Raw genomic sequence first — 12,100 nt, forward strand, 5'->3', positions numbered from 1 at the left:
CTGGCTCCAGTATTCTTTGTTCTGAGTTTGAAATTTCATGTACTAAGGATCATCAACCTTAATCAATCAACAATCAGTAATTGCATGCTCTGTGCCAGTTTTTTTTTTTTCAGTTGTATAATATGTTTATTTTGGCTTCTGTTTTCCATTTTTTCCAGGTTTTAACAGAACCTGTATCTAAATGGAGAAATGTCCGTGGCCAAAACCCTCTGGTAAGTGAGCTGTGTGTGTTTGTGTGTGTGCACATGCGCATGCCTGATAGCCTAGGGATGCTGTAGCATCTCAGTCATAATCATTGTTTAGGTGCCTTGGGACACTATGAAGATGTTTGAATGAAAATAAGTGAAGTACAGACCCAGGCTGCTGGGCAAAATTCTACCCAGGATTAATTTGGGAATATTGGGGCTGATGGGAGGGGCAAGAAATGAAATAAGCTGCAGACAGTGTTCTTGAATGGATGCTTTGGAAAATCAGTTTTCTGTTGCAATTAGGTGGCAAAGCAGATTGAACACTGTATCTGGAGTCAGGAAAGCCTGAGTTCACTTAAGACACATAACTAGTTGTGTGATTCTGGGCAGGTCATTTAACCTTTCTCCACCTCAGTTATCTTATCTGTAAAATGGCAATAATAATGGCCAACCTCCTCTGGGGTTGTGAGGATAAAGCAAAATAATATTTGTAAAATAAAAGGGGAAAAAACCGAATTCTATAAAACTTTTGCAGTTATTATTAGTTGTTTGTTTAGGGATGAGGTGAATTAAAAATCTAAAATTGTAATAGAGAATCATGGATTTTGTAAGGGATTAACTGGCCTGGAAAAAGTGAAGTTCAAGACTCTGAGGCTTAGATTTTTTTTTCCATAAAGAATTTTAACATTTTCTGTATGACTTTGAGTAAACCCTGTCATCTCTTTGGACCCAAGATTCCTTATCAGTACAGTAAGATGGAAAAAAATTGGTCTTTAGACCTAAATTTACTTATCTGTGCCATAAGATGAGAAGACTGGACTAGATAATCACTCAGGTCTGGACTATCACTCAGCTTTGACAGTTTTTCTTTTTTGAAAGTAAATTTTTTTCAATGAACAAAAATCTTTTTCTTTTCTCTTCTCCCATCACCCAAGGAAGACAAAAGAAATTCCTGTTATAACACTGGTCATGATATTTTATTTTCTATAAGACTCTGAAGTCTCTTATGGCGCTAACTTTCTGGGTTTCAGTGTATTTTGGCACTCTTAAGATCCTTCTAGTTCCAGTACTTTGTTTAAAAAGTGTCCTTTCGCTCTGACCTTTTATATAAGGTCCCATATAATGCTAGCACTTTTAGATCTTGTTTAGCTTTGAAATTCTCTGATTCTGTAGTTGTTGAAGCCAGAACCAATCTTGCCTGTTTGCCTTGGTGACAGGGAGCAGAAGAATTGGGGAACAGAATGAAATCAGCAGACTCCCTCCCCTTAGGCTTACTGCCAGTCATTGGATGGGTATGCATATTAGCTTGCCTGGCAATTACTAAGGAAAGATTATCTACCTAATTGAATTCAGCAAATCTTCCTTTGCCCTCTCTATTCCTTTCCCAGATAGGTATTTGCTTGACATTGAATAGAAACAAGACTTCTTGGGAAAGGATAAATTTTCTTTTAAGTTCCTTCACCTTTTTAAAATATATATATATAAGAATCATCATAGGATATCATATATGATTATTGTTGACTGTACAGTTAGAATTGTAAAATTGGAGAGGTTCTCAGGAATTGTCTAGTCTGACTCTCGACCCATTTCAAAAATGCATTGCTGCTTACTAGCTGAGTGTTCCTGGGTTAGTCACTTAATTTGAGTTTTCTAACCTGAAAATAGGAGTAATATTCATAACCATTAACTCTTTGAGTTATCTTGAAAAAAATGTATTATAAACTATGGTAGAATTGTGGACTGTCGTTATTATTAGCTTGCTCTCAAACAGTATAGAGACTTAGAGTTGGATGGGACCTGAGAGATCGTCTTGACTGGGATGTTCTTAATCTTGTCTTGGGTCCTTGACCCCTTTGGCAATAGCTAGTGAAGCCTATTGGCTCCTTCTTTGTTTTTCAATGTATGCAACAAAATACAAAGTTTACAAGGGAAATTGAATTGAAATAGTTATCAGAAAAAAACCAGTTCATGGCTACCAGATGAAGAACCCACAATCTCTTCCCACCTTCTCCTTGATCAGGAAAGTCCTGAAAAAAATCCATTGAACCCCTGCTTAATGCCCTTCAGTGATGGGAGAGTCACTGCTTTTTGAGGAACTACAATCTGCTTTGGACAGCTGCTGCTATTGTTTTCCTTTGTATGGAGCTGAAACCTGCTTCCTCTTAACCTTGTCCCACTGGTCTCAGTTTTAATAGGTAATTTGCTAGCTTCATTCTACCCTTTGGGGCCAAGTGGAAAAGATCCAATCTCACTTCTATATAGTAACCCTTTAAATATTTGAAGATAATGAATGATAAGGAGTCATCTACATGACCTATTAACTAAGGCCTCTTTATCTAAAGCTTATATGTCAGGGTTTAGCAAATTTTAAATTGGGCAGCTAGGTTGATAAGTAGACCTGGGTGGTTCTGGGCCTAGAATCAGGTAGACTCATCTTCCTAAGTTCATTTCTAGCCTCATGTACTGTGTGACCCTGGGCAAGTCACTCCACCCTGTTTGCCTTAGTTTTCTCTTCTGTAAAATGAGCTGGAGAAGGAAATGTCAAATCACTGCAGTATTGTTGCCAAGGAAACCTCAAATTGGTTCACAAAGAGTCAGTCATAATTGAAATGATTGAACATCAATTTAAAAGAAGTATATATAATATAATACATATTATGTAATAAAAGAAATATGTGTAACTTATAATAATAAATAGAAAATAGAAAATATAATTAACTTTATTATTAATATAATACTTCATAATTATTGCCCTAATCTAGCATTTGAATAACACTTAAAAAAGAAATCCTATCCAAACTATAAATTGTTAACCATCCCCAACTTGTTATAATCAATAAATAAAATAATAAATACATGGTATCTATTGATGTTAACCAAATATTGTCATTTTTATATCATAGTTTGGAGTCACTTCTTTGTCTTTTATGCTATTCTTTTGGATTTTCTAAAAGTAGCCAGTGACCCCCTTAAAACATAGCCCTCTAAACTAAGTAATCTAAAGTCATGAGACCTTAGAGCTGAATGAGACTTCAGAGATCATCTAGTCCAAATCTCTCATTTTATAGATGAGGCAAACTATGCTGAAAGGGAGAAAATGATTTATCCAAAGTCATTTATTCAGTAAGTGGCAAAGCTACACCTTTGATTCCAAATCTGATAGTCTTCTCTATTCTTCTAAGGATTGTACAGCAGGGAATTCATGTCTGTTCTCATTTTAGATACTGTATTTCAATTAAGAAAGCCTTGAATTAACTTAAAAAAATTAATTCAAGAAACATTTATTTAGTGCCTAGTGTATGCAGAATGCTGTGGTAAGTATTTATATATAAAATTGAAGAAGCGTGGTCCTTTCCTCCTCATTGAGCCTAAAGTTTGATAAAGGGAATAATTTGTGTATACAAATACACTTGCTAGAAAATACAAAGGAGATGTCCAGATAACTTCTCCAGAAAAATTTTAGGAAAGATCCCTTTTTAGCTGGAGGGAATGGGGGGAAAGCCTAATGGAAGAGGTGGGGGTGTGTGTGGGAGTGGGCATTTGTAAACATCTGGTCTAGTGAACCTGGAGTTAGGAAGACTCATCTTTCTGAATTCATCTCACCTCAGATCCTTTTTAGCTGTGTGACCCTGAGCAAGGCACTTCACCTTGTTTGCCTCAATTTCCTTATCTGTTGGAGGGGGAAATGGTCAATTAACTCCAGTATCTTTGCCAAGAAAATCCAATAATGGTGCCATAAAGAGTCCAATAGAACTGGACAACAACAATTACAAAAACTAGATTCAAATCTATTTCCATTTTCAGGTCAGTGTATTATAGATCTCTAAAGACACAAATGATCTTGCGCAAGTATACGTATCAACAGGTTAAGGGTTATCTTTCCTTTCACATGCAACAATGTATCTTGTATTTGCCTCTGTCTTCTGCTGCAAAATCATTGAACCCAGCTCCTCTGCTCTCTCTCTGCCAAATAGTGATCACCTATTGCTTATTCTATAGTGGTTTTCAAGACATGGTCAGTGTGGATGTCCTTGAGACCCTTTTTGGGGGCTCCTAGTTCAAAATATATTATCATAAGAATACTAAGACATTATTTCCTATTAAAATATTCATTTTTATGATTGCTTGTTAGTGTGAGGCTAGATTTTATTTGCATATCACAACAGATAGAAAGCAGAAGCAGTTTGAGAATACAGTTGTCTTTCCATTAAAATAGGTTGCAAATAGATTTCCAAATATATATAAAACAGTTTCTGTCAGGGGTAGCTAGGTGGCACAGTAGATGGAGTACCTGGCTTGGAATCAGGAGGATCTGAGTTCAAATCCAGCCTCAGACACTTAATAATTACCTAACTGTGTGACCTTGGGCAAGTCACTTAACCCCATTGCCTGCAAAATTAAAAAAAAACCCAGTACTAGTCTTCTCACTAAATGTTTTATTTTGTTTTAAAAAATATACTTGTTTTTCATTAAAAAGTTGCATTCATATTTAATGGGTTTATTATAATTTTGGGTGAATCAATATATATATTAAAATTTTATATCAGTTTCAATTTTTATATAATAAATATCAATAGTTTGTGTTCAATTGGACCTACTTGGAGTTTTCTTGGCAAAGATACTGGAGTGGTTTAACATTTCCTTTTCTAGTTTATTTTACAGATGAGGAAATTGAGGCAAACAAGATTAAATGACTTATCCAGGGTCACATAATTAATAAGTATCTGAGGCTGGATTTGAACTTCTGAACAAGAGTCTTCCTGATTCCAAGCCTGCTACTCTATCCACTGTATTACCTAACTGTTCAAATATCAGCAGACATAACTCACATAAGCAGCAGCTGTTTAGATGGTTAAGAGAATAAGGTTAAGAGTATATAAGGGTCCTGAAACCAAGAAGTAGGAGAACAACTACTGGAAGACCATTTTTTCAGCCCCTAGAAGAGGACAGACTCATTTAAAGCCTTGGAATGAGCTCTGAATTTGGAATCAGGAAGTGGGTTTGTTTCCCAGCTCTCTTCCTTGTTGGCTGTGTGACTTCAGTAGAGGCATTCCGCCATTTTAATTTCCTTCTTTATAAAATTTCAGAGGAGTGTGTCTCCTTCCTGTCTTAAATTCTATAGACTTGTCATTCGTTTATTGCTATTCATTTTTTATTGTTATTCATTTATTTATTTATACTTGCAGTATAATTGAAATGTTTTTCTCCTTTTCCCCCTTCTAGGGCTTGATGTATCAGGATGCTTCAAGATGGGGAATTACTTTTCAGACTTATGTGCAGCTTACCATGCTGGACCAGCATACCAGGCCTCAGGTAGGTTTCACATGCTTGACCTCTGCCTCTTCTCTCTCTCCCTCTCTCCATCCCTCTTCTCCCTCTCTCTCTCCCCTTCTCTATCACCTTTGTCTCCTCTCTCCCTTTCCTAGAAAAAGCTTTTAGGGAATTCTTTTTTTCTTAATATCTCTCTCTCTCTCTCTCTCTCTCTCTCTCCAAGTAGGGAGAAATTCTTACCTCTATTTAGGTGATGTAAATCATGGTTTAGTGAAAAGTCCATTAGACTGGAAGGAAGATTTTAGTTCTAGTACTGCCTTTATTCAATGTATTAAGCCAATTACTTAGGCTTTAGTTTCTTCATCTGAAAAATGAAAGAGTGGAAGAATTGACTTCTTTTTACCTCTAGCTTTCTCTGTTATTTTAGAATCCATTCCATCTTTGTATTCTAAGCTCTGGTCAACTCAAGCATTTTCTGTTCTAAGGACCTTCCCAGCTCTGGTAATCTAATCTGTGTTCTAAGGTCCCTTTCAACTCTGACTTTATCTAACCTTTGAGTCCTTCCAGGAATACTGTATATGTTAAATAATGAATGAATAATTCTTTCAATACTTGGGTTACTATACCTCTACAATAATGAGTATTTAGATTGAGGTACAGGCTCAGGTATATGACTTTGAAAAACAAATACTTGAATTTTTTTTTTTTGGCAAATATGAATTTCACTTTTCCCAAGTTACATTTCTTAAGGTTAACAGATCAGGGAAGAGTAACCAGAGAACTGGCTTCAGAATTTGGAAGACATGGGATCATTTGCCTCTCACTGGGCAAATTAATTGACCTCTTAATCTCCAAGCAACACTCAGATGTGGAGTTCCCTTTCTGGGGGTTCCCATCATAAAATCCCAGGACCAATGGAAAAAAAATTGGTTGAGAACCAAAGTCAAGTCTCTTAATCCTGTTTGCCTCAGTTTCTCATCTGTAAAATGAATTGGAGAAGGAAAAGACAAGCCATTCCAGTATCTTTACCTAACTGATAATATTTTGTCACATTTATTTCTGTTCCTGGTGGTTTCCACTGAAGTCAATTCCTTCAACGTTGCATGAAAATCCTTGGGAAACCTACTCTCTCATTGACCACCGTCCTAGGGAAGGAGAAGCCACCATTCAGAACTAACAGGATGAAGATAATGAGGGTCTTCCTCAGAGTGATAAAAAGATTAAAATTAATATTACCTTGAATTTCTACCATATTGATTTCTATGGTATTGATTGTATAATATAACTGGTTTTATGATATATTAATTTTATAATTGAATCTGCATCTGCCTAAAGCTAACTTTTTATTCCTTGAGCTGAGTTAGGAATTTAACTTTCTGAGTTAGTTTGAAGTTACACACTAACTTGGTAACATTCCCCAAAGATATATTGTCTGTCCTTGTTTGTCCTTGTTCAATTAGGGAAATTTTTAATCTCTTTCAATGAGACAGCAAGTCTGATAGTTACGGCTTCCTAGTACAGATTACAAGAGGCAGATTAGTCCCATTAAACAATGAACATTTTTTAATTGTTGCCCCATGTGGGGTTGCCAGACAGCTTTCCTTGTTGTAAACAGTCACGTTGTTGTCACCCCTGCAATAGATACTGTCTACTTTGTAACCAATCACATTTTCTTTGCCACCAACGCATCTTTATACTCCTCAAAATTATAGGAAACCTTGTATGCCCTACCTTGAAATGTTTTGTTATTTAGAGAGGATAGACCCAAATTACTGGTTACTTCTAGCCTAACTAATAAACTGATCATGCATAGACCATTTTCTCTCAGTTAACCTTAACTTTCAAATTTAACAGTGTGGTTTGTAGACTATAGAATGAAGAGAAGTGGTTTCTGTGCATTTCATAGTATTTGTCCACATTAAGTACAAGACTAATGAACTACCTTTTCTTTTTCCTCTAGATTTTACCAGTGCGGATGATGGAAAGGTCAATTCACAGTGCAAAAAATATTTTTGTAGAAAACTTGCATAAAAGGTGAAGTTCTTAGTTTTAAAAAATAACCACTGAGTAGTTTTTGTTAAACTGTTTTGTCATGCTGACTATGATTTTCATGTCTTAGATATAGTTTTATTATCACAGGAACACTGTATATGTTAAATAATGAATGAATAATTCTTTCAATAGTTGGGTTACTATACCTCTACAATAATTAGTATTTAGAATGAGGTACAGGCTCAGGTATTGAAATGTCAGTTATTATTTGTTATCATTAGACACAAACTTCATTTGATTCGTAGTCAAATACTCACTTATCTGGGAGAACTTGGTCAAGCCAAGCACTGTATTTAAAGTCAGAAATGCTATGTTCCAACTCCTCTTTGGCTGCGAATTCACTCTGCCATCTTAGGAAGCATACCTCTCTGATCTTCAGTTTCCTTATATATAGAACGAAGAGTGATCTCAACATGACTTCCAAGTCAGTTAATTTGGTTTAGAAAGTCTGGTGAAACCCCTTTACATCTGGTATATATCTCAAAACTGGGGTAAGAGATCATTTAACATTACTAACCTTGTGTTCTACCTCCAGTTACAACATGGCTAAGAAATCATAAGATCTATATTTAAATCCTAGATTTTAATGTGTATGAGACCTGAGTGATCTTTCCTCAGTCATCATCTAATCTCTGGACCTCTTCTCTCCTATAAAATGAAGGATTTAGTTGGATTTGGGGTTTTTTACCTTTTTTTGTGAAAAAGAGCAAAATTAGCAGTCTGACAAAGCCTGTGGATTCATGTTTTTAAATAATTGAAAGATTTGGTTTTTGAAGGATTTTTGTAGGAGATGAGTGAAAATAAATATTTTTTAAAATCATAATTTCATGGACTCCCTGAAATCTATCCACAGATGCCTAGAAAGTCAGTACATGGTTCCCAGGTTAGGGACCCTTAGACTGGATAACCTATAAGGACCCTTCCAATTCTGAAATACTAGGATCCTGTGACCCATGAAAACACTTCCCTTACCTGAACCTCTTTTGTAAGACAAGAGATTGAAAGAGATAGCTTTAAAGGCCCTCTTTAATCCTGAAGGCCTGGAATGCTCTCCCTCTTCATCTCTACCCTCTTGTTTTTTTGAATTCTTTATCAAAATCCCACATTCTAAAAGAAGCCTTTCCCAGTACCTCTAAATGCTATTCTGTCCCTCTGAGATTACCCTTCATCTTCCCTACCTATATCTATGTGTATATGTTATCACCCATTTGAATGGGAGCTCCTTGAAGACAAGTATCTTGTTTTTGCCTTTTTTTGTATATCCCTAGGATTTAGTGTATTGTCTGCCATATAGTAAGTGATTAATAAATGCTTGTTGCCAGATTGACTATGACTCAATAACCTATTGTTTTGGTTCATGTGATCCTTTCAAATTGCTGATCATTTCTTATTAAGAAAAAAGAGCCATACTGACAGACGACAGTTGGTAGATACTTCGATTTGTAAAATCCCTCAGGAATCACTAAGACCAACTTCTGGCCTTCTGTGCTATATCTGATGAACAGCCTCCACCTTTCTACCTGAAGTTTTTCCCGAGGGCTGGGATCTCATTCTTCAAGCATTTCATTCTGTTGTTGACCAGCTCCAATGGCTAGGAACTTCTTCCTCAGATCAGATCTCTTGACACAGAGAGAGCAGAAGGGCTAGCTTGAAGGACTTTGAAAACAGTCACAAAGAGGAGGGATTAGTTGGTCTGTTTTGACCTCAGAGATCAGAACTAGGAGGAATTAGTGGATGTTACAGTTCAGAATTGACTTGAAGTCATGAAAAACTTCCTAACAGAGAATTGTCCCAAAACAAGAGCTTCCTGAAGAGGTGGTGACGTCTACCTTTCTTTAGGCAAAGTCATGTATGTTCTGGAGGATTGGGAAGGGTATGGTAGTCTTTTCCAGGAGCAGGTTGGACCTGATGGTTTCCACACTTCCTTTCAACTCAAAATTTTTGATTCTCTGAACCACAGTCTATTACTTTGTCACTTAGGACTACTCTTTGTAGCCAAGAAGAACCAGTCTTATCCCTCTTCTTCCTCAAAAGCCCTTCAGACTTTTGAAGTCTTTCATCATTATCTTTATTAAGTTATGTCATGTTAGATTCATTTCATTGACCCAAACCTATCCTGTCATCTAGCACATCATGAAAGTATTCAAATGCCCTAATGGATAGAGATTTGGACTTGTAGTCAAGAGAACTGGATTCTTTAGATGGTTTTATTAAGCATCTCTGTGAATATAGGCAAATCTTTTAATGTCTCAGTGGCTTAGTTCCTTTCCTCATAAAATAAGAATAATACAGTGTGTACAAACTACTCATGAGTTTTCATGAGAAACATGCTATATGAATATTAAAAGTGGTGTTGAAATGTCAGTTATTATTTGTTATCATTAGACACAAACTTCATTTGATTCCATCTTGTTCACTTTGGGAGTCCAGTTGTAGATTTTGTAAGACTTTACATTTAGAATCACAGAATCCTAGTTTATTGGGTTTAGAGGAGACCCTTGATACATGGACTGTTGGAGTTGGAGGAGACCCTGTAAATCATCTAACTATCTTATTTCATATAGGAAGAAACAGAACCAAAGTAAAGAGTTGTTTTACCCAAGTTCACCAACTTATAAGTCAGAATAAGAACCCATGCCTCTTAACTCTCAGACTGCTTTTCTTTGGAGAAACGTACTGGCTTTTCATTGATTTGTTTTCCTTTCCCTTCTTTTGATTACCTCATTCTTTTTTAGGACTTGGGAAAGAGAAGAGATAAAATGTCGATTAATGTACTTTGCTGTTCACTCATAGCTCTGGTTTGAATTTTGCTAGACTGGGAAGCTGAACTACTGGCTGCTGTAACATTTTTGGATTATTGATTGCTTCCTTTGATTTAGGCTCTCCTTGTCTGCCATTTACAGAGTACTAAAAATAATCTTGTAACCCAAGGTGTAAATCATCATTTTCTTGAAACTTTCATGTTTTTGAGTGGCAGACAGGGGCATGACACTTTATTATACGTAAATTTTCGGATTGTATACTAATGTTGGGCAATTACATGGTGGTAATAGACCTGGAATCAGGAAGATTCATATTCTTGAATCCAAATCTGACTTCAGATACTTACTGGCTGTGGGAGCCAGGGCAAGCCACTTAAACTTTGCCTTAATCTCTTCATCTGTAAAATGAGTTGGGGAAAGAAATGACAAACCAGTATCTTTGCCAAGAAAATCTAAAAAAGAGTTATTAAGATTTGGACACAATTGAAAACGGCTAAACACAACAAAAATACAAAGGTTACTTTTTTCCTTCTGATTTTGGATACCTTTTATTTACTCCTCTGAGATCATATCCTGGAATTTGATAGTGGTTAGGATTTCTAGTCTAAGACAATGTGGACAATAATTCACACATTATTTATTGTAATTTTCTTTTTGTTTTTGATGAACTTGATTATTAAATGAAAGCACAGTCTGGAAGATGGAATTAAATTTATTGAAGGCATTTGGTACTCTCCCCAAACTAGTTATGGATGTCCCTCAATGAAAAGGGAATTGGATTTGGAGATTCTGAGGACCTGAGATTTAAATCTCAGTTCTAAAATTTATAAGTCAAATGACCATGGGCAGGTCATTTCCTCTTCTCTGGACCTCAGTTTTTTAATTTTCAAAGTGGCGGAATTGGATTAGATGATCTCTAGAGTTCTTTGCTATTTTATTGTCTGTGTGACCTTGGGCAAGTAATTTAATCTACATAGGTTTCAGTTTCCTCATCTGTAAAATGAAGGGGGGCATAGATTACATTTAGATCTAAATCTACAATCCTAAATCTTTGTTCCTATGACTAGGTCATCTGTAAGACCCTCTTTATATCATAGGTTACTAAGGCCCAACTCAGGTGTAACCTCCTCTATGAAAACTTCTTGGATTCCTCTCTGCTCAGATCTCTTTGTCTGGATTTCTCCTTTGACCCTTTAATATTCAACCTTGTATTTTGTTGTGTATGTTACAAATCTTCCATCATAGATGTAAACTCCTTGAGGGAAGGGATGGTATTGTCCATCATTTTTGTATTTCTGTGATCTGCACAGAATAGATGCTTAATGAATTCATATTGTTGAATGATAGAAGCTGATGACTAATCAGTATTTTATAGACTGGAAACTTATAGGCAAATGAAGACTCTTGAGTCAGTTGAAACTTAATATCATCATAATAAAGTTGAAAATGTTGACTCAGATGGTCAGTTCTCTTGATAAACATATATATATATATATATATATATATATATATATAATTTTTTAGGGTTTTTTTTTTTTGCAAGGCAAATGGGGTTAAGTGGCTTGCCCAAGGCCACACAGCTAGGTAATTATTAAGTGTCTGAGACCAGATTTGAACCCAGTTACTCCTGACTCCAAGGCCGGTGCTTTATGCACTATGCCACCTAGCCGCCCCATATATATATATATATATATATATATATATATATATATATATATATATATATATATATATATATATGTCATTTTTAATGCAATTTTGGATGCAGAAGAAAAAGAGCTTAATAATTTACTTTAGTTCAAAGGGGGTTAATAACACCTCAGAATT

At 35.7% G+C, this 12,100-nt stretch overlaps 1 protein-coding gene across 2 annotated transcripts in view; it reads left to right on the forward strand.

The window, feature by feature from the left end:
- The window catches only part of TK2 (thymidine kinase 2), a 47,464-nt gene that overhangs the window by 16,951 nt on the left and 18,413 nt on the right, over positions 1-12,100 (forward strand). For both annotated transcript variants that reach the window (XM_074203183.1, XM_074203186.1), the window contains 3 exons: positions 159-212; positions 5,412-5,501; positions 7,420-7,493. In XM_074203183.1, coding sequence (XP_074059284.1) covers positions 159-212; positions 5,412-5,501; positions 7,420-7,493 — 218 coding nt within the window. The remainder of the gene's footprint in view (positions 1-158; positions 213-5,411; positions 5,502-7,419; positions 7,494-12,100) is intronic.

The sequence above is a fragment of the Macrotis lagotis genome, chromosome 1, assembly GCF_037893015.1.
Source record: "Macrotis lagotis isolate mMagLag1 chromosome 1, bilby.v1.9.chrom.fasta, whole genome shotgun sequence".
Classification (NCBI taxonomy): domain Eukaryota; kingdom Metazoa; phylum Chordata; class Mammalia; order Peramelemorphia; family Peramelidae; genus Macrotis; species Macrotis lagotis.